We start from the raw sequence: 23,858 nt of genomic DNA on the forward strand, positions 1-23,858 counted from the left end.
TTTTTTGCTTCCTATTATAAATTCACCAGTCTCTGATTGTAAGGGACCTGCATCTGTCTTCACTAATCTTTTCCTTTTTATATATCTGAAGAAGCTTTTAGAGTCAGTTTTTATATTCCCCACAAGCTTCCTTTCATGCTCCCCCCCCCCCCCCACCCACCCCCTTTTAATTAACCCCTGTCCTCCTCTGTCGAGTTCTAAATTTCTCCCAATCCTCCGGTTTGTTGCTTCCTCTGGCCAATTTACGTCTTTTCCATGGATTTAACACTATCCTTGATTTCCCTCATTAGCCACGGATGAGCCGCCTTCCCGTTTTAATTTTTTCACCAGAGAGGGTTGAACAATTTTTGTTCTTTAAATATCTGCCATTGCATCTCTACCGTCAACATTTTAAGCATAATTTGCCAGTCTATCCTAGCCAATTCCCATCTCATACCTTCAAAGTCTCCTTTCTTTAAGTTCAGGACCCTAATCTCTGAATACCCAGTCTAGGATGGCCTGTCCTCTATGTGGTTCTTCTACATATTGGTTTAAAAAAACATCCAGTATACATTCCAGGAAATCCTCCTCCTCAGTGCTGCTACCAGTTTGGTTGGCCCAATCTATATATAGATTAAAGTCATTCATGATAACTGCTGTACCTTTGCTACACGCATCCCTAATTTCTTGCTTGATGCTATCCCCAACCTCCCTACTGCTGCTTGGTGGTCTGTATACAACACCAACAAGTGTTTTCTGCCCTTGGCTATTCTGCTGTTCTACCCATACCAATTCTACAACATCCAAGCTAATGTCTCTCCTTGCTGTAGCATTAATCACCTCTTTAATCAGCAATGCCACCCTACCTCCCCTTCCTTTCTGTCCATCCTTCCTGAATATCGAATGCCCCTGCATGTTTAGCTCCTAGCCATGGTCACCCTGGAGCCATATCTCCATAATTCTAACTATATCATATTCCTTAACTACTAACTGCACATTCAATTCATCCACCTTATTACGATGCTCCTCACAATAAGGCACAAGGCTTTCAGGTTAGTTTTTCTTATCTCCCTTCTACCTTTTGCTTGTCCTCCTTTCATGTCCTTTTATGTCCCTCTGTCTCCTTGCAGTGGTTCCCATCCCCCTGCCCGGTGAGTTTAAACGTGACCTTTCCTACTCTCTTTCCCGTTAACTGCACGCATATGCTTCCACGATGTTGACTCCACCCCTCAACTGTTTAGTTTAAAGCCACCCATGTAGGACTAGCAAACCTGCCTGTCAGAATGTCGGTCCCCTTCCAATTAAGATGCAACCCGTCCCTTTTGTATAGGTCACCCCTTCCCTAGAAGAGATTCCAGTGATCTAGAAATCTAGATTCCCTATTTCAATGTTTCTACCCTCACTAGCACGAGGTACTGGAAGCAACCCAGAGATAACCACCCTAGAAGTCCTGCTTTTCAGCCTCCTACCTAGTTCTCTATACTCACATTGCAGAACCTCCTTCTTCTTCTTACCCACATAATTTGTGCCTACATGCACAACTACTTTTGGCTGTTCACCTTCCCTCATGATGATGTTCTTAAGTCGGTCTGAGACATCTTGGACACTGTTATCAGGGAGGCAACACACCTTCCTCGAGTCTCGCCTGTCACCACAGAATCTCCTGTCCGCACCTCTGACAAAGGAGTCCCCCACCACTATGGCTCTGCCTGACGTCGATCCCGCCGGTCGAGCCTCAGCGGCAGGTTTCCAGTCACAGACCTGTCCGCCGCACAATCTGGGCACAATCCTTGACTAGAAACTTAACTGGAGCAGGCAACCAAATACTGCATCTACAAGTACACGTCAGAGGCTGGATATTGTTCCCTAGAACAATGTTCACCTCCGACTCCTTAAAGCCAGTGCAACATCTGTAAAGCACAGGAAATAACACAATGGAACACTTGCGTTAGCATGTACACAAATGGTGCAACCCCAGTAGTTTGACATTGTCCCGCAGAGAACAATGAAGGCGAGGCAGATATACCTTCACTACTAATACATTATGACTGTGCCATCCACAATCCAACCTGCCTCTCCTAAAATCAAGACTTTTACTACAAGATCAAGGGTAGCAGAGTCACAGAAACACCGTCACCCGCAAACTCCCCTCTAAATCACACACCTCTGCAGTGTGGCCATTATTTCATTGGTGCCTTGTTAACATCTTAGAAATACGTCCCAGGACAACAGCAGATCAAGGCAGTGACTCAGAGCCACAACTTTTCAAGGGCACCTCGGGATGAGCAATCAATGTTACTGCTGCTGGCCCGATGTGCTACTAATGTCTTTGACAGATGGATTAGGCTGCAGTTTGACAACTGTCCAAGTGTACTGAACTCTTTGAACCCATGAGTCAACACCAAGAAGGACAAAGATATTTAGTTGTAGGCATAGGGCACAGTCACCTAAATGTTACACATCATCCCAAAATGAATGCACATTGGCAACCCTCACTCTGAGACAAGTGGGCCAATGGGACTAGCTTAGCTGGGACATGTTGGTCATCACGGAGGAGTTGGGCCGAAGGGACTGTTTCCATCCTATACGTCTGTATCACTATTATCATTAAACCTTAGAAAGTCCTACACAACAATTCTGTTAGTGCATTAGCACTACACAAAGCACAGTGCTTCAAGAAGGGACTTCATAATCCAAAGAAATAAAACAGGGATTTGCATACCATAAATGCTGGCATGGCCAAGGATGTATACATGACCCAAATAAATATTTTATAAACACTGCATGTGAATTCTCCTGCTTCATGCAGATAAAAGAAATGCATAAACACTTTAGTAAGTGAACTAAGTTTTTACACTGCTGTTTATAGTTAAACACACTCTAATGATGCATATACAAATACAAAAAAAAAATTAAGTTACTTTTGTATTGTGGCAAAAACACAACCTTTGTCAGCATGCATCATTGGAGCTGATCTTCCATGGTAATCTCCATCAAACTTCTACAGGTGTATAGTGGAGAGCACACTGACTGACTGCATCACGGTGACTTGATAACCTGAAAGACCAGGTAAGAAAAAGGCTGCAGAGTGGTGGACAATTCTCAGTCCATCACAGGTACTAACCTCTCCACCATTGAAAGGATCTACAGGAGGCGTTCCTTGTAGTTAAAACCCTCCATTCCAGGCAACGTCCTTGAGAACCTCCTCTGCGCTCTTTCTAGCTTTATTACATCATTTCTCTGGTGTAATGAGCAAAAGTGTACACGATATCCCAAGACAAGACAAAAGGTGCTGGAGTAACTCAGCGTGTCAGGCAGCCTCCCCCAATATTCCAAGTATTGTTTAACCAAATCTCTGGTATAGTTGTAAATGTGAAGCACTAACACTTACACTCAATACCCCTGCCCAAGCAGCCAATACCTTTATCACAGGTACACAAAAAAGCTGGAGAAACTCAGCCGGTGCAGCAGCATCTATGGAGCGAAGGAAATAGGCAACACCAATACCTTTATCACTACCCTATCCATCTGTGTCACATTTCCAGGGAGTTTTGTAGATGTACCCAAGGTCCAATATCCCTCCCTGTGACTTTACTTCACACTCCTCGTCTCTCCTTATCTGACACCCTTTAGACTCCTTTTCATCGCTAGACTTTTGAGTTTCTGCCTTACAGCGAATGCAGCGCAGGGGTCCTGGGTTCGATCCCGACCACGGGTGCTGTCTGTACGGGCTTCAAGTCAAGTTTATTTGTCACATACACATACAAGGTGTGCAGTGAAATAAAAATGTGACTTTGTACGTTCTCCCCGTGACCTGCGTGGATTTTCTCCAAGATCTTCGATTTCCTCCCACACTCCAAAGATGTACAGGTTTGTAGGTTAAATGGCTTGGTAAATGTAAAAAAAAATTGTCCTTAGGGTGTGTAGGATAGCGTTAATGTACGGACATCGCTGGTCGGCACGGACCCGGTGGGCCGAAGGGCCTGATTCCACAGATGCTGCATGACGCCCCAAGCTCCTCCGGCACTTTGTGTTTTGCTCAAGATTCCAGCATCTGCAGTTCCTTGTATCTTCATTCATACACACGACACACAACAAAGCTCCAAACACCAATCCATACTGTACTCCACGGGTTACACACCTCTAGTCAGAAAAACATCCACACACTACTGTTCTCTGCCTCCTGTCACAACTTTTAGATCCAGTTTCCCAAGGCATCTTGGATCCCATATGTCCTAACATTTTTGAACATTGTCAAGGTGGGAGTGGTGTGGGGAAGAGAGACGCTCAATGGAGGGGGATGTATTTAAAGTAAAATAAAGGATTTCTGCATAAACAGCATTGAATACCATGTACATAGAACAGTATAGGAACAGGCCCTTCGGCCCACTATGTCTGTTCCGATTATGTTCCGATTAGGATAAACTAATCCCAGCTGCCTGCATGTGATCCATTTCCCTCCATGTACTCCCTTATCTCTCCGCAGGGCTATCTTCTGTTTGCAGGTTCCTCTCGGGTCATGGGAGAAAATCAAAACATTTTGAAGTAGATAACGACTGCTAATCATTTGCTACCAACACCTCAACTGGACATTACAGTGGTTAGAAATTTCCCTTGGATTTTCAGAAGAAGTGGCTGTTGCTACATCTTCAAAATCAATAGCATTTCTTTTATATGGGACTGGTGTTGTTTACAGCCATTCTTGGTATCATGTTTGACACAAACATTGTGGGCTGATTCCTGTGCTGTGCAAACATTCCTGTGCTGTACTGTTCTATATTCCAAGTATTAGCTTAGTTTTGTTTAGTTTAGAGATACAGCATGGAAACAGGTCCACTGGGTCAACGATCCCCATACACTAGCACTATCCTACATACTAGGGAAAATTTACAATCTTTATCAAAGCCAATTTACTTACAAACCTGTACGTCTTTGGAGTGTGGAAGGAAACCAGAGAAAACCCACACGATCACAGGGAGAATGTACAAACTCCGTACAGATAGCACCCATAGTCAGGATCAAACCCGGGTCTCTGGCGCTGTAAGGCAGCAATTCTACCTCTGTGTCACCATGCCATTTCTCTTCAATATATTATTTGCTTCGGTAACAGTGCACAGCAAACTATGAAAATAGAAATAAATAAACGGTCATTTAATAAAACAAAGTCTGTTTCAAGCCACTTACCCCGTGCCCAGCGAGTGGCCCCAGATGTAGATGGAGTTCTTCCCACACCTCTCTTTCAGCCAACTGTAGATGTAGATTGCATCTGTGGTCATCCCCCTCTCGGAAGGGGCTCCTTCAGAGTCTCCCCATCCTGAAGACAAGTTGCAGACCAACATTAACATGCATCCAATTTGGTATTGCTTCTCAAGCATAACAAATTTAACTTTACAATGGAAAGCAAGCAACTAACTTGCAAGATATTCCAGGTAATAGCGGTTTTCTAGGTTGCGATTTTTGTTCCAAATTGTTGAAACTACTATTTAGATGGCAGACAGCACTAATAGAGCAAAATATGTTTCAGAAATGGTACTTTTTGGAAGGCATAAAACAGCACGCAGATTATATAATAATTCATACATACACAAAATAAATTATAACTCTGGTGATGTTTAAATGACTCGAAACTCTCATAGTCTCTTGGTTGGTTTGAAATTTTTAAATCTAATAATTTTTGTGTTTAAAATATTCAGGCAGGTAAGACTAGTATAGCTAGGGCATCCTGGTCGACATGGATGAGTTGGGACGAGGGACCTGATTCCGTGCTGTATGGCTCTATGGCACTCAGGAACTAAGCAACATAGTCCACTTATTCATTATCTCTCGGTGAAGAAATTGCTTGTGGCACAGATGTAAATGGTTAAGCCTGAGACGGTGACCCAAGTTCTCTCAATGTATGTTGAATGACTCTCAATGACTGTAGAATTACAGTCATACAGCACAGACACAGGGCCTTTGGCCCAAATCGTCCATGCCAACCAAGCTAGCACATTTCCCCACGTTTGGCCCTTTCTAAACCTTTACTATCCATGTACCTCTCCAAACATCCTTTAAATGTTATTGTCACTCAAACATAGAAAGCATACTGTCGGGTTGCATCACAGCTTGATTTTGGAGCAGCTCTGCCCAAGACCAAAGATATTTCAGAGACTTCCTGCAGTGGCCTTAAACACATCTCAACCCTTAGTTCTTCCACTCCTCCAGCCGGCACATTCAATGAATCATCCTCTACTGTCGAAAACATCTCCAACACAATACTGTAGAGGTTTACTTGTATTCCTAACTTACTTGCACTCTGCTAGCTTTTTAGACTAGATGACCTAAGCTATAGGGAGAGGTTGGGCAGACTAGGACTTTATTCGGTGCGCAGGAGGATGAGGGGTGATCTTATCGAGGTGTATAAAATCATGAGGGGAATAGATAGAGTGAATACACTGTCTTTTATCCAAAATTGGGGAATCAAGAACGGAAGATGGGTTTAAGGTGAGATGGGAAAGATTTAATAGGAACCTGAGGGGCAACTTTTTCCACACAGGTAAAAGCATCAAGCTGCCAGAGGAGGTTGTTGAGGCAGGTGCAAAACAACATTTAAATAGATATATGGATTGGAAAGGTTTAGGGGGATATGTGTAAAATGCTGGTAAATTGGCAAATGGGACTAGATTAGATGGAGCACCTTGTTCGACTTGGACGGGTTGGGCTGAAGGGCTGTTTCTGTGCTGTATGACTCAATAGAAAAATATTCTGGCAAATAATAACGCAATCAGGCTTATCCTTCGCAGTGAGGGCTGATTCATCTCGCCTTCAGATTAAATCAGCATTGTCATTATGTACAAAAGTGGATCATGCAAATTAAAAATAAAGTATGTGGCAGCCTCTTGCTCAGTGCCCACACTGTCATTCTATCTGCACTTGTACAATTACAAAGCACTTGGCCATTCAGCACTTCATCTGCTGTCTCATCAGTGAAATCAATCACATTTACCTTCACTGCACAAGGGTCAGAGAATGGGCAAACATCAGCAAAATCACCTGCTATATGTAAGTCGGCTGAACTGTTCATTGCATAACATTAAGAATAACTGAGTGAAGCTTCTGCTTGCAATAGCTTTGCAACTCTGACAAAAATCCAGGAATATTAACAGCAGTTATGCCAAGTGTCCATATTTATCTCACGATTTTTCATGCTGGTTGTATATTCAGTTCCTCTCAGACCACAACCTGCCCTCAAAATTGGCCTCTCTCCCAAATCAAATTGTGAGAGTGCACTAGCTATCCTTTTTGCTGTTTAACACACCGGAACACAGAACAGTACAGTAATAGGCCCTTCAGCCCAGTGCCCGTGCCAAACATAATGCCAAATTAAACTAATCTCCTCTGCCTGCACATAATCTATATCCCTCCATATCCATCTGCTTGTCGAAAATCTCTCTAACACCACTTTCTGGCACCAAAACAATAACATCAACAGAATCATTGCTGCAAGATCAGCACCAAGGCTGTCAAAGACGCCACAAAGCATGCACCACCAGACTCAGGAACAGATTCTTCCCCTCCGTTATCAAGCTTCTGAATAGTCCTTCCATAAGCTAGGGTACTGTCGATTCACCCATAATCCATTGCAGGCACTGCACTTTGTCTCTGGAACTGACACGCTACAATGCTGACAACTATATTCTGCACTCTGTATCTTCCCCTTTGCCCCACCTATTGTACTTGAGTTTGACACGATTGCATCTATGTATGGTATTATCTGATCTGAATGGATAGCATGCAAAACAAAGCTACTCGCTGTACCTCAGTATACATGACAATAATAAACCTGAACCACCGGTAGTTTCTCAGCTAGTGCTTGCTGACTGGCATCCTAAAGTCCCACAAAATGTCTACAGGTGACGTGTAAATGTCTCATAATTGGCATCAGCGAAGAGGGGCTTGGCTACTCCACCCAGAACTAGAAAATCAGTGAAACACAAAGTGCTGGAGGAACTCAGCAAGACAGGCAGCATCTGTGGAGGGAATGGACAGTTGACGGTTCAGGACAGGACTCTTCTTCAGCCTGTCCATTCCGTCATGGATGCTGACTATTGAGTTCCTCCAGCACTTTGTGTTTTGCATAAGATTCCAGCACCTGGAGCTCCTTGCATGACCATATAATTGTCCACATCCTTAACTCAACTTTTCTCACTGAGATATTGCACCTCAGCTTGGGGAGGGAAATACATTTTTAGAACTAATGGGATATTGTTCTACCTATGACCATTCCATGCCAGCCTCAATCGTCAAGTTGTAGTAGGCAGTTAATGCTGAGGATTAAACATAGAAAATAGATGCAGGAGGAGGCCATTTGGCCCTTCGAGCCAGCACCACCATTCATTGCGATCATGGCTGATCGTCCGCAATCAATAACCCGTGCCTGCCTTCTCTCCATATCCCTTGATTCCACTAGCCCCTAGAGCTCTATCTAACTCTCTTAAACCCATCCAGTGATTTGGCCTCCACTGCCCTTCTGTGGCAGGGAATTCCACAAATTCACAACTCTCTGGGTGAAAACGTTTTTTCTCACCTTAGTCTTAAATGGCCTCCTCTTTATTCTTAGACTGCTCCCCCTGGTTCCAGGGAACATTTTTCCCGCATCTAGCTTGTCCAGTCCTTTTATAATTTTATATGGTCTGGAAGAAACATGTCCCGTTGAGGGTGTAGTTTGTAGTGGGCTTTTAAATGTGTATGTGTGGGGGGTGGGGGGTGGGTGGGGGAAACGTTTAAATCTCTTCCCTGCACAGAGACCCGACCTTTTTCTCTGTCGGATCTCCGTTGTCGTCGGGGCCTAGCACCGTGGAGCGGCCTCCAACCGGAACGACCTGGGGGCTCAAGTCACGGAGCCTGCGGAGCTGCGGACCTAAAATTGTGGAGCTGGCCAGCTTCGGAGCGTGGAGAGTTCGGAGTGTGGAGAGCTGCGGTGGCACGCGGCTGTGACCCGATGGTGACACCGGGAGCTCGCGGGTCCCCGGTGGGAGACTGCTTTGCGGGGCACCGGCAACGGCGACTTCTCCCGCTCGAATTGCGGGGTTGAGAGTGACCTGGAGCGGGGCCTTACATCGCCCGGCGCGGCTTTAAATTGCCGCGGACTTGCTAGCGCCCGCCGGGGGCTCCAACATCAAGACCCGGAGCAGGGCCTTACATCGCCCGGCGTGGCTTTAAATGGCCGCGGACTTGCTAGCACCCGCCGGGGGCTTTGACTTTGACATCGGGAGAAGAATGGAGAGCAGGGGAGAGACAAGACTTTGCCTTCCATCACAGTGAGGAGGAGATTCACTGTGATGGATGTTTGTGTAAATTGTGTTGGTGTGTGTCTTGGTTCTTTTCTTGTATGGCTGCAGAAACCAAATTTCGTTTGAACCTCATGTGAGGTTCAAATGACAAATAAATGGTATTGTATTGTATTGTATTGTATTGTAAGAATCCCCCTCATCCTTCTAAACTCCAGTGAATAGAACCCTGGTCTTTTCAATCTTTCCTCATATGACAGTCTCGCCATCCCAGGGATCAATCTTGTGAACCCACCCTCATTGCTTCAATCACAAGGATGTCCTTCCTCAAATTAGGAGACCAAAACTGTACGCAATACTCCAGATCTGGTGTTACCAGAGCCCTATACAACTGCAGAAGAACCTCTCTAGTCCTATACTGAAATCCTCTTGTTATGAAGGCCAACATTCCATTAGCTTTCTTCACTGCCTGCTGTACCTGTAAGCCAACTTTCAGTGACCGGTGTACAAGGACACCCAGGTCTCGCTGTACCTCCCCCTTACCTAACCTAACCCCATTGAGATAATAATCTGCCCCCTTGTCTTTTGCCACCAAAGTGGATAACCTCACATTTATCTATATTATACTGCATCTGCCACACATCTGCCCACTCACGCAACCTGTCCAGGTCACCCTGTAACCTCCTAACATCCTCTTCACAGTTCACACTGCCACCCAGCTTTGTGTCATCCGCAAACTTGCTAGTGTTGCTCCTAATTTCCTCTTCCAAATCATTACATAAACTCAAAGGCTGAGCTCCAAGTGCATGCCATTGTTGAAACAAGGAAATGTAGATGCTGGTTTACAAAAAAATGCTGGCTAACCCGTTGAGTTCCTCCAGCACTTTGTGTCTTTTTTTCCCAATCAATTGTTGACTTGTTCACAAAAATATACAATTCGGTTTACTATTATACACCAATTACACAGTTCATTGATTTTTCTTTTGATAAAGTCATCATGAGTGGGTTTTAGAGGCATACTAATGGGTGGAAGACAGGACAGCTATGTTTAGTAACATACCTTAAAGAACCAAGATAAGAACATTAAATACATCAATCATTGTATTTTAGTGAAAAGAAAGAAACTTTCTATCACATTGCCCAACTCTCTAGTTCCTGTTGGCATTTACAACCATAAAACTACATTTGATCAAAGAAATTCACTCCAAATGATCATGAAAATATTAATCAAATATGAGGTACACCATCAGGCTTTTAATTCTTATATTAAGTGTTCTACGATTATTGCAATTTTTGGTACACAATTTTCTTATTTCTTAATTAATTCCTGCAGAATAACTATCTTTTACATTTGTATAGCATGGAAACAGGGTCCTCGGCCCAACTACTTCATGTCGACCAAGATGCCTATCTAAGCTAGTGCTATTTGCCCATGTTTTAATCCTAGACAAACTAAACTGGCAAAAGTAGTTCAGAAGGCGAAATTTTTACATATTCCGGTAGACATTTACCTCATGAATTCAAAAATTTCATCTGAAAATTTTGTTAATTATTTCCTGAGTTTTTAACTAAAATTGTTTTAAAATATAACTGCTGCACAAAGCTTTGATGCTCGCGACCAGCTGTGCAGACCAGGTTGAAGGCCGTGACCACGTGATCAAGTCGTCCGCTGGGCTTCTTGAATTTCAACAACATGGCGGCAGCCGTTATTGCAGAAAGAACGAGAAAGTTCTGGTCACCGGAGGTCACCGGTGTTCTTGAAGTTCAACAACATGGCGGCGGCGGTCGTTATCGCAGCGCGACCGCGGGGAAGCACAGTTGAAAAGTCGCCGTTGTGCCTGTCACAGGGAACGACCTCCTCTCCGTCTCCCCTGCCCAATCATCTGTCACGCTGGTGAGTGTGCTGCCGGCCCTCCGCTGTTTTTCACAGTACTCAGAGCGCTGCGGGCCTGTACCTCTTTTCAAGAAGGGCTGCAGGGAAAATGTTAGGAACTATAGGCCGGTGAGCTTAACATCTGTAGTTGGTAAGTTACTGGAGAGTATTTGGAGGGATAGGATATACAGGCATTTGGATGGGCAAGGGCTGATTAGGGATAGTCAGCATGGTTTTGTACATGGGAGATCATGCCTCATAAACCTGATTGATTTTTTTGAAGACGTGACCAAAATGTTTGATGAGGGCAGTGCTGTAGATGTAGTGTGCATGGACTTCAGTAAGGCGCTCGACAAGATTCCGCATGGTAGGTTGCTCTGGAAGGTTAGATCGCATGGGATCCAAGGAGCGATAGCTGAATGGAGAGCAAATTGGCTGCATGGAAGAAAGCAGAAGGTAATAGTGGAAGGTTGCTTCTCAGACTGGATGCATGTGGTGTGTCTCAGGGTTAGGTGTTGGGCCAATTACTGTTTGTCACCTACATCAATGATTTGGATGAAAACATACAGGGCATGATTAGCAAGTTTACTGATGAAACAAAAGTTAGTGGTTTTGCAGATAGTGAAGATGGTTGTGAATGATTGCAGCAGGATCTGGATCGATTGGCCAGGTGGGCGGAGGAATGGTTGATGGAATTTAATACAAAGAAGTGTGAGATGTTGCATTTTGGGACATTGAACAAGGGCAGGACCTACACAGTAAATGGTAGGCCTCTGGGTAGTGTTGTAGAGCAGAGGGATCTAGGAGTACAGGTGCATGGTTCCTTGAAGGTCGAGTCGCAGATAGATAAAGTGGTCAAAAAGGCTTTTGGCACTTAGCATAGAAGTTGGATGGTCATGTTGTATAAGACGTTGGTGAAACAGCATTTAGAATATTGTGTTCAGTTCTGGGCACCATGTTATAGGAAAGATATTGTCAAGCTTGGAAGAGTTCAGAAAAGATTTACGAGGATGTTGCCAGGACTAGAGGGTGTGAGCTATAGAGAGAGGGTAAGTAGGCTGGGTCTCTATTCCATGGAGCACAGAAGGATGAGGGGGGATTTTATAGAGGTACTCAAAATCATGAGAGGAATAGATATTTTGCCCAGAGTCGGAGAATCAAGGACCAGAGGACATAGGTTCAAGGTGAAGGGGAAAAGATTTAATAGGAATCTGAGGGGTAACTTTTTCACACAAAGGGTGGTGGGTCTATGGAACAAGATGCCAGAGGATACAGTTGAGGCTGGGACAATCCCATAGTTTAAGAAACAGTTTGACAGGTACATGGATAGGACACGTTTAGAGGGATATGGACCAAGCGCAGGCAAGTGGGACTTGTATACCTGGGACATTGTTGGCTGGTGTGCGGTAGTTGGGCCAAAGGGCCCGTTTCCACACTGGGCATGATTAGCAAGTTTCCACTCTATGACTCTAAGAGGCCCTTCAGTCCAACTCATCCATGCCGTCCAAGATGCCCCATCTAAAATAGTCCCATTTGGCTCATATCCCTCCAAACCTTTCCTATCCATGTACCTGTCCAAGTGTCTTTTACATGTTGTTGAAGTACCTACTTCAACTACCACCTCTGGCAACTCGTTCCATAAACCCACCTGAGTGAAAAAGTTGCCCCTTACATTCTATTCAATCTTCCCCCTTTCATCGGATGCCCTCTGGTTTTTGATTTCCTTGAACTCCTTACAAATTCCACAGTAAGAGACTCTGTGCATCATCTTCTTACATATGCTAATCAATAGTCAATAGTCAATTTAATTGTCATTTGGACCCCTTGAGGTCCAAACGAAATGCCGTTTCTGCAGCCATACATTACAAACAAATAGACCCCAGACACAACATAATTTACATTTTACATAAACATCCATCACATTGTTGTGATGGAAGGCCAAAAAAAACTTATCTCTCCACTGCCCTCCCCCCCCCCCCCCCCCCCCCCCCCCGATGTCAGAGTCAAAGTCAAAGCCCCCGGCTGGCGATGGCGATTGTCCCGCGGCCATTAAAGCCATGCCGGGTGGTGCGAGGTCGCACACCGGGTCTTGATGTTGGAGCCCCCGGCGTGCGCTCGCAGAGTCCCGCGGCCATTCCAAGCCACGCGGGGCGGCGATGTTAGGCCCCGCTCCAGGAGCTCTTCGACCCCGCAACTCGGGCGGGAGAAGTCGCCGTTGCAGGAGCCCTGAAAAGCGGTCACCCTCCAGGGACCCGCGGGCTCCCGGTGCCGCCGTCCGCAGACCCGCAGTTGCAGCCCCCGAATCTCCGGAGTTCGGGCCGCAGCAGCAGCAGCGCTCCACCACCGCTCCGGCCTCGGCCAGCTCCGCGACGGTGAGGTGAGTCGGCACCAGAGTCCCCGGCTTCTTATGTTGGAGGCCGCTCCTCATTGCAGCCCCAACGACAACGGAGACCCGACAAGAAAAGGTCGAGTCTCCAGTGCAGGGAGAGATTTAAAAGTTACCCCCTCCCTACCCCACCCCACCCCCCCACACTCACACCCAAACAAAAAATAACAAAAACTACATATAAACATAGACAAAAAATAATAAAAAAAGCGCGGACGGGCTGCAGAGGCCGCTGCTGACGAGAGTCGTGCCGCCTACCGGTTATCAAATGACATGATCCCTCACATCTACCCTGGAATTCGGCAAGTACTTGGCCACAAAACCAATCTCCTGCCGTTTCACCACTGCCAAGATGCTGTCAAGTTCAGCAATGGCTCCATTTCCACAGCCCTTTGGGTGGGAGAAGTTCAGAGACTGACAACACTCAGAGAATAAATACTTCCTCATCTTGACATTAAAAGGGCAACTCCTCTTCCTGTAACCATGGATCCAGGTGCTTTCTTTTCATGAGGGGAAGCATCCTCTCAGCATCTATCCCTGAGTTCCCTCAGAAACATGCATATTTCAATGATCAACACTCATTCTCCCCTACCCTAAGAAATTATAGTCCAATCTGTTTAAGATTTATTCCTAATGTATCGGTGCCAAATTCATCAGCGATCCATGAGAAACCGGTTAGCGACAAAATGCTCAGAGGACCAGAGATCACAGTCTTCTAAAAACAACTCTTTGTCTTGTCTAGCCGCCTTCAATAATTAATGCCTATGTACCTCAAGGATTAAATGGATATAATTTCAAGCAACTTGCATGGACAAGAAGTTGTAAAGAATCCTTCATCCCTGCTGAACAATTCTTTGATTTCTTAAAGCCTGAAATCAGATCAGCTTAATTTTGTTTTAAGTCATGGAAAAAAAAGGTCAGGGAAAAAAAACTCCCAAACCTTTATACATAATTTCCCTTTAAGAGTCACAATATCCAACGACTGGTGTTAGCATGAGCTGTTGGCCTCACGCGTTGATTCATCATCACATCAGAAGTTCAGTGAAATGGACCAGATTAGATTGAGGTTCAGAATTTCGGAATAAGTAAAGCAGTAGAGTCATTGAATCATACAGCACAGAAACAGGCCCTTCGGCCCAACTAGTCAGTGCCAAGATGCAACACCTACGCTGTCCTAACTGCCTGCGTTTGACCTCTATCCCTCTAAACCTTTCCCATCCATGCACCTGTTCAAATGTCTTTTAAATACTGAATTTTTTAGTCTATGCCGCAGACACATGGCACTTTTAAAACTTAATAATGCAAAGGAACACACGTAACTTGAACCATATTGACAATGCGAGCTCCACAACCTCTATAATACTCCATTTTAAAAATCCTTTATCCTTTAATTATGCACTGTGGACAGCTTGATCACATTCTTGTATGATCTTTTCATTAACTGGATAGCACACAAACAAATGCTTTTCACTGTACCTCCGTACACGTGACAACAAATAAACAAAACTAAAGTAAACAGTGCCGCTATTAATAATAGGATACATCATACAACAGCCAAATTAAAATAAATCATGGGCCATTTAATTTTTTTTAATGATTAATGCTTTTATTTACTTGTTAAATTAGGGTAGGTTACAGCAAATAAAGAGAGAGATCTGGAAAAGTGAGTCCATGTGATGATATCCCCAAAGTTACGCCGTACCTGCATTCACATAGTTAATTTCATCATATTACTTTTGAAGCTGATACAGAAAAAAGGCAGTCAAAATGAGTTACTGCTGGTGCAGCCAACTATGTCCTCAGCTGCTGATGATTCAGGGTTAATCCACAAAAACCAACACTGGTACTGTGCATTACCAAAAAAGTGATGTCATGTTACTTAAATTGGAAAAGAACATGGAACATGGAACATCAAACAGTACAGTAAGTTTAAATTACACCCTGAGAAGAGGTTACCCTAACTCTTCCATCTGAGTCTTTAATATGGGAATCTCAAAGGATAATTTCATCCCATTCCGGTTCGGGTTTATTACTTGTCACGGGTACCCGAGGTACTGAAAAAAGTTTTGTTTTGCATGCTATCTAAATACATCAGATATACTATACATAGATACAATCAGTTCAAACTCAAGTACAATGGTGCAAAGAGGAAGATACAGAGTGGAGAATATAGTTCTCTGCTTTGTAGCGCATCAGTTCCTTATACAAAGTCCAATGTCCTCAGTGGGATAGAAATGAATTGGACAGGATCCTTAGCTCCTTCGACAGTACTGGATTCAAACCAGAGACCCACAGATGGAGGAACTTAATTTGCTGATCAACATATCATAAGCTTTACATACGCCACCTTTATGCTACACAGGAAAAGTGCACCCTCTGGTAATAATACTTAGATTAACGAATCAGAGGTCATTATTAAATGCAATTCCAAGAATAAAAATTGATTCCAGTTTCAAAACCTTGACACATAAGTTTATGTCATGTGGCTGAACAAAAAAAAAAGTAATCTAAATTTGTGTATCTCCACAAATGGCTAACCATCTTGCTCCTGATACACCCTGCACTGTGTGCAGTTCTGGTTGCCAGCTACAGGAAGGATGTCATTAAGCTGGAAAGGGTGCAGAGAAGATTCACCAACATTCACCCGTTACCTGGGCTTGCGGGCTTAAGTTATAGGGAGTGGTTGGATAGGCTGGGACTTTTTTCTTTGAAGCGTAGGAGGAGAAGGGTGATCTTATTGAGGTGTACAAGATCATAAGGGGCATGGATAAAGTGAGCACAGTATTTTCCCTAGGGTAGAGGAATCTAAAACTAAAAGGGCATAGGTTTAAAATGCAAGGGGAGAGATTTACTGTAAGTGGGGCCTCAAGGACAACTTTTACAACCAGAGGGTAATCTGTATCTGGAATGAGCTGCCAGAGGAAGCTAGAGAAGCAGATACAAGTACAATCTTTTCCACTACTGCAAGTTTTAAATCAAACCAAGACTGAGTTTACACTAAAATACTGCTGCACCAAGAATCACAAGAGCTGATGGTGAAACAGCAGACAGAAATAATACAGGCATATTATGCTGCCAGTTCTGCTTAAATAGCACATTTCATGCAATTACTTAATCCTGACAATTCTTGCTTTTAAATCAAATTGTTTTGAACTTTTAACGGTGCCCATGCTATGTATTTTTATACCACTCATTACTTATTGACATGAAAATGACAGCACTTCATTTTAAAAAGGATGTTTAGCTACAGCTGAGCAAGAAAATATATTTTTGGAAATCTTTCTTAGCTATACAAGAACAGTTCCTACTTACCCCTATAATCCAGTGCAACCACATGGTAGCCTAGTGAGCTGAGGACCTGGAAATAAGGAAAACACAAAAATCAAGAATGTGGAGACGGGAGAAAATGAAATTCACTATTTGAATCTTCACAGACAGAATAATAGAAGTTTTTTGTCCAGAGCAGAGTGCAGGGATCCTTCTCAGCAAGTCACTAACAAACATTTATGTTTTAAGCACCTCTTTATTCATGACTTCATACATTCTTACTACGGCAGCACACTAAAATAAAAATCATAATTTGAGGTACAGTTCATCCTTCAAATAGTTATAGAAACTGGATCATTGCACAAGCAGAAACACACATATATGGGCCCCATATCTGAGGGAGTGCCTAAAGGAGGTTTACAAGAATGATTCCAGGAATGAGTAGGTTAGAATATGATGACCGTTTGACAGCACTGGGCCTCTACTCACTGGAGTTTAGGGGGGACCTCATTGAAACTTACAGAATAACAAAAGGCATAGATAGGATGTGGAAAGGATGTATCCACTGGTGGGAGATTCTAGGACCAGAGGTCATAGCTTCAAATTGAAGGGGCTGTCCCACTGTGGCGACCTAATCCGTGAGTTCTGGGGAGTTTGCCCTCGACTCATACTCGCAGCATGGTCGACAAGAGGTCCTAGGAGGTCTTTGTAACTCTCCTTCATGCTCGAGTAGTCCCCGCGTACTCGAGGCCTCAGCTGGGTTGAGACGTATTTTTCAATATGTTGAAATATGCCCGCGAGTAAAAAAAGGTTGCCATGGAAAAAAATCGATACTTTTTTTACTCGTAGGTTTAGTCGAAGTAGGTCGGCATGTTATTCATTGGTAATCGAGGGTAGTCAAAGGTAATCGAAGGTAGTCGAAGATAGTCAAAGGTAGTCGAAGGTAGTCCTCTACATAGTCGAAGGGAGGTTGAAGGAGATCGAAGGAGGCCGTCTTCACTCTCCACTACTCAGTGTCCAATTTTCCCGAAGCTAGTCTTCAACATAGTTGAAGGAGGTCGTCTTCACTCTACATTATTCGGTGTCCAATTTTCTCGAAGCTAGTCGAACCTGGTCTTCAACATAGTCGAAGGAGGTCTTCTACATAGTCGAAGGAAGTCTTCAACATGACATTTTTTCAAACTCTCCTAAACTCTCCAATTAGATCGCCGCAGTGGGACAGCCCCTTTAAAGGGCGATCTTTTAGAATGGAGGCGAGGAGGAACTTCTTTAGTCAGAGGATAGTTAATCTGTGGAACTCATTGCCACAGGGGGCTATGAAGGCCAAGTCAGTGTATATTTTTAAGGCAGAGTTAGGCAAATTCTTGATTAGAACGGGTGTCAAGGGTTATGGGGAGAAGGCAGAAAAATGGGATTAGGAGGCAGAGTTCAGCCATGATTGAATGACGGAGCAGACTCGATGGGCCAAATGGCCTAATTCTACTCCATTACCTTGTGAACAACTGCTAATTCTCTTGCTATTGAACTCATTCAAACAAACTCATATGGTAAACCTTTTCTGCACTCTCTCCAAAACCTCCACATTGTTCCTGTAATAGGGTCACCTAGACTACACACAATTCTCCAATTGAAGCCTAAAAGAAGTCCTATGTGGGTTGTATACTGAATTCTCTAATTTGAAGCAACCTCTCACAGCCCTCCCTTTCCTACAGATGCCCCCCACCCCCCGCGCATATCCTCCTGTGCGCTCCAGCTGGACTTACTCTTATTTCTCTTGTCTCCTCCCCGTCCCCCTACATTCCTTCCTCCTACTTCACAATTTGCAACTCTTCAATCTGTCTGTCTCCCACCATCTGCTCTAATCGTTCCAACCATCTGCCTATCAAGAAACCCCCTCGCCTGTGTCCACCTATTACCTTCCACGGTTTGCACCTCCTCTCCTCCAGCTTTCCTCCCCACCCCATAATCAGTCTGAACAAAAGTCCCAACCCGAAATGTCACCTATCCATGTTCTCCAGAGATGCTGCCTGACCCGCAGAGTTACACCAGCATTTGTGTCCTTGTGTTTAATTGTCACATGTACTGAAAACAGAATAATGAAATGCTTATTTCTAGCATGATTACAGGTCTGTACACACAGTATTCATAGGTCTGTAGACACAGTGCATAGGCAATACAATAAACAAAATAAAGTTTAATAAATCTAAGGTATGACCTCCAGTCTTTGATGATTTGGGGATTAATCGTCTCCTCCTATCCACTTTGCCACCCTTCCCCTCATGGTGCTGAACAGAGGATTTATTTTACAAGGCAAGTCTCGTGTTTTTCATGAGTCAGTAGCAGGCACTGACAGCTCACTGCTGACCACAAATTCTGAGCCACTTCAGCAGTTGGTTCAATAAATGTTGTAAACAAAGATTAGGACATAGACCAAGGTCAAGCATTGTGTTTTATCGCTCTGAAGAAGGACTATCTGTTCATTAACACAATTACTTGGGTATGGGGCAACTGCAACCCTATTTGGGTGATACATGGAGCAAGAACTAATTTATGAGAGTACTCCAAAACAAAATACACAAAAATATATCGAGATAAAATAGATTGAGCATTAAAACAATGGTATCAGCACAGATTAACTTCACAGACAGACCAGCAGCTGAAAATTCGAGCAAGCAGATTAAAGATGTTAGAAAGATGGATGACGAGTTCAAATGTATTGACTGATGTTCAAATAGAATTAGAATTAATTAATTCAACTGCAAAGGAAGAAGCATTCCATTAGAGGTACTGATCAGGGGACAGAATGCAACATGTTTAGGAAGGTGGAAAATATTTAAAGATTGCTCGCTTTGGCCATTTCTGCTTTGTCCCACAGGACTCTCAGTGTCAAGACCCAGAACTTTGCATTAAAACTAACTCTTCAAGCAAGCTTCAGGTCACTCAGAAGCAAATTGATCATTATATCTACAGTAATTGCACAACAGGATAGCAAGCCTTTGCTGCAAAGGCTTGCAGCATCAATGTGAAACAGAGGAGAATAAGGCAGCAATCAATGCACCATTAACCTTTAATAGAGAGATAAAAATTATTGATTGAAAGATATAGTATAGAAACAAGCTCTTCAGCCCACTGAGTCCATGCCAACCATCGATCACTTGTTCACACTAGTTCTATGTTATCCACTTTTGCATCCACTCCCTATACACTAGGGACAATTTAGAGAGGCCAAATAACCTAGAAATCCACATGTTTTTGGGATGTGGGAGGAAACCAGAGCATCCAGAGGAAACCTCACAAGGAGAACGTGCAATCTCCACACAGACAGCATTCTAGGTCTGGATAGAACCAGGGTTTTACTGTGTCGTTAGGCAGTAGCTTACCAGCTATGCCACTGTGCCATGATTAGCTAGTCTGTTGCTTGAGACTCAAATTAATTTAAACTACAATCTTGATGGTAATCATTTAATTAGTCATCGAGTTATACAGAACAGAAACAGACACTTCAGCCCAACTTGCCTATGTTAGCCTCATTTGCCTGCATTGACCCATATCTTTCCAAATCTTTCCATCTGTGTAGCTGTCCAGATGTCCTTAAATGCTGTTATAGTACCTGTCTCAGCTACTTTCACTGGCAGCTCGGTCCACTTACCCGCCATCCTCCAAGTGAAAAGGTTGCCCCTCAGGTTCCTCTTAAATCTTACCTTTTCTCCTTAAACATGCCTTTTAGTTCTTGATTCTCCCACTGTGGATAAAAGACTGTGCCCATCATTCCCCTCATGATTTTGTACACCTCTATGAGATTACCCCTCAGCCTCCTGTGCTCCGAGGAATAAAGTCCTAGCCTGCCCAACCCTTTCCTATAGTTCAGATCAGATTCAATTCAGATTCAATTTAATTGTCATTGTCAGTGTACAGTACAGAGACAACGAAATGTTCAGGCCCTCTTGTCCAGACAACATCCTCATAAATCTTCTCTGCACTCTTTTCACCTTAATGGCATCTTTCCTATAAGGGCCTGTCCCACTTAGGCTATTTTTTAGGCGACTACAGGCGACTAGGCTGTCACCACATGGTCACCGGGGTGTCGCCTGTATAGTCGTGAGTCGTCTCCTCAGTCGCCCAAAGAGTCGTAGCGTCTTTGTGGTCTCCGTTGAATTTTCAACATGTTCAAAGATTTTCTGCGACAGTCGGCAACAGTGGGTTGACGGCAATGTGCGTAGCTTGACTTCTCCTGACGTAGGTGCTGTCGTAGGTTGTTGCCAGGTGACGTAGGTTGTCGCCGGTGCTGACTTTGGTGATTTCCATTGACGACTACCTACGTCAACCGGCGACAGGTACCGGCGACTGAATTGTCTTCAGTTGTCGCCGACAGGGTGGTAGCTTGTCGCTTGTCGCGGGTGGACGTAGGTTGACTTCGGTTGTCGCCTGTGTGGTCGTACGTTGTCGTAGGTGGACGTCCTAATGGGTCGCCGGTTGTCGGTAGTTTGACATCGTAGGTTGTTGTAGCTTGTGGTAGACATTGTCGTAGGGGGTTCCAGTCGCCGGTTTTTCGGCGTCCTGCTACGACTATGACAGTCGCCGGCAATCGCCTAAAAAAAATCGCCTAAGTGGGACAGGCCCTTAATGGCATAGTTCCTACAGTACACAACACTCCAAAAATGAGCCTCATCGACATATTGTGCAAATGGCTTGATTATTTGTTATTTGATTCAAGGTTTCAAATTACAGATAAATCATAAATTGACCAAGGAGCTGAAGATGAGCTGCTGATATCTCAAAGCAGTAAATCCACCCACTAATTTCACACATCGCTCTGGTGTTGGTGTTGCTTAGTGCAAGCACCTCTCCTCTGATTCACACACTTCAGGGACACAACACATGTTCTGTGCTGACATTTCCAGTGCGTGCCATGAGTGTATTACTCTTGTCACAGTTACAGTTATCATCTTTCAGACGAGACATCAAACCAAGCCCTCATCTGCCATCTAGCATGCACATGGAAAATACACGACTACAAACAAAGAGGGGCAGGGGGACTGTCCCCAGTGTCCTCATCAATATTAGTCCTTAACCATTCTCAATGTGTAAAACAAGTTGCCGGGTCTTTATCACACTTTTGTTTGTTGGATTTGGCACTGGATTTCCTAAATATTTAGTTTAGTTTAGAGATACAGCATGGATACAGACTCTTCAGCCCACTGAGTCCACGCCGACCATCGATCACCGTTCGTACTAGTTCTATGTTATCCCATTTTCTAATCCACTCCCAGTTATCCCACTTTCTCATCCATTACAAGAGTAATTTACAGAATGCAATTAAACTACAAACCTGCACATCTTTGGCATGTGGTAGCACCCATTGGAAACTCACACGGACACAGGGAGAATGTGCAAACTACACACAGACAGTACCAGAGGTCAGGTCTCTGGCGCTGTGAGGCAGCAGTTCTACAAGCTGTGCCACTGTGCTGCCCTCAATATAGCCAGGCTCAATCCTGACTATGGTGCTATCTGTACGGAGTTTGTACGTTCTCCGTGACCACGTGGGTTTTCTCTGGGTGCTCCAGTTTTCTCCCACACTCCAAAGACATATAGGTTTATATGTTAATTGGCTTCATTCAATTGTAAAATTGTTCCTCGTGTGTAGGATAGTGTGAGAGCGGGGTGATCGCAGGTCGGTGGGCCGAAGGGCCTGTTTCCACTCTATATCGCTAAAATCAATATTGAGGCACAGGCTGATAAATTGTAACATTCATATTACAAAATCAGCAGGCAAAGTCCATGCCCAGCATGAACAACCTATCCTCGACGTTCAGTGGTGGGACCCTGGCCACATCCCTCACCATCAACATCCTGGGAGTCAATGTTGCCCAAAATCACAGCTGGACCAGCCACATAAATATTGTGGCTTCCACACCAGGTCAGAGGCTATATATGCAGCTGCAAGGGACTCACGCAACAGCAGCCTAAAGGCTTTTTATCTACATTAGAAATGTTATGGAATTATGGAATGCTAGCAACTTGCCTGGATTGTACAGCTCCAACAGCATTGTACTCCCCCCCCCCCCCCCCCCCCCCCAAAACAAACAAAACCCTAATTCCCACCATCACCATCTGCAGTATCTGACAATGCCCCAGATCATTAACTTCTGTCACCAATAAGGATGAGGGATACAAGTTGGTGAGTACACCATTGCACCATTTGTAGCTTTCCCATTATGTTGAGCAGAAATAGGGATAAATGAGCAAATATATAATACAAAATGGTTTCCAGAAATAGACAAGCGCTGCGAGGACAGTAGCTACACCTCAGAAAATTCAAATTAAGGTGAAAGGCCACACTGACTGGTTACATAACAGCCTGGTTCGGAAAAGCTTCTAGCCAGGAATAAAGAAGACTATATCACAGGTATTGACCTTCCACCATCTAAGGGATCTACAGGAGGTGCTGCCTCAAAAAGGCAACCAGTATCATCAAAATCCCACACCATCCTGGCCATGCTCTCATCTTGCTGCTACCATCAGGAAGAAAGTACAGGAGCCTGAAAACTGTGACCTCCAAGTTCAAGAACAGTTTCTTCCCAACAACCATGAGGCTCTTGAACACCGCACTACACTAACCTCAGCAACTATGATCTTCTATGGACTGTGTTTTGGTTGAACAACGGACTTCGGTTTTGCGCTATAATGTTCTGGTTATGTAGCATGAATGATTTTTAACTTATTGCATTATTGGTTATTGTATATTTATTTGTGTTTTATTGCCTTTGCCGGCCTATTAAGCTATAGCAAGTAAGAATTTAATTGGTCCGTTGTTGGTACAAGTGACAATTAAACACCCTTGAATCTTGCCACAATGATGGGCAAAAATATTTAATGTGCCAAATTACTCCTCCATGGTAGGGAGATAAAATATTTAACTTACATCATGGTCAAACCCAAGCAACTTGATTTAAAAGACCACCCACCTTGTATAGTTGCACCCGGTGATCCCCACCTCTGTTAACACATAAAACATGTAAGTTAGAACAAATGTCAATAAATAATCCATTGTTATTTCAATCTATTTGATTTTAGATGCGCT

The 23,858-nt window shown here is 43.9% G+C and overlaps 2 protein-coding genes across 4 annotated transcripts in view; one reads left to right on the plus strand and one right to left on the minus strand.

Moving 5' to 3' along the window:
* Positions 1-23,858, minus strand: part of abhd12 (abhydrolase domain containing 12, lysophospholipase) — a 116,709-nt gene that overhangs the window by 36,698 nt on the left and 56,153 nt on the right. For all 3 annotated transcript variants that reach the window (XM_055639334.1, XM_055639335.1, XM_055639333.1), the window contains 3 exons: positions 23,743-23,773; positions 16,820-16,865; positions 5,164-5,293 (listed from right to left, as the gene is read on the minus strand). In XM_055639334.1, coding sequence (XP_055495309.1) covers positions 5,164-5,293; positions 16,820-16,865; positions 23,743-23,773 — 207 coding nt within the window. The remainder of the gene's footprint in view (positions 1-5,163; positions 5,294-16,819; positions 16,866-23,742; positions 23,774-23,858) is intronic.
* eif4a3 (eukaryotic translation initiation factor 4A3) overlaps positions 11,355-23,858 on the plus strand; it is a 165,823-nt gene continuing 153,319 nt past the window's right edge. Inside the window, exon 1 of the mRNA XM_055639332.1 lies at positions 11,355-11,369. Coding sequence (XP_055495307.1) covers positions 11,363-11,369 — 7 coding nt within the window. The 5' untranslated portion in view covers positions 11,355-11,362. The remainder of the gene's footprint in view (positions 11,370-23,858) is intronic.

Source organism: Leucoraja erinacea, chromosome 8 (genome assembly GCF_028641065.1).
Source record: "Leucoraja erinacea ecotype New England chromosome 8, Leri_hhj_1, whole genome shotgun sequence".
NCBI lineage: Eukaryota > Metazoa > Chordata > Chondrichthyes > Rajiformes > Rajidae > Leucoraja > Leucoraja erinaceus.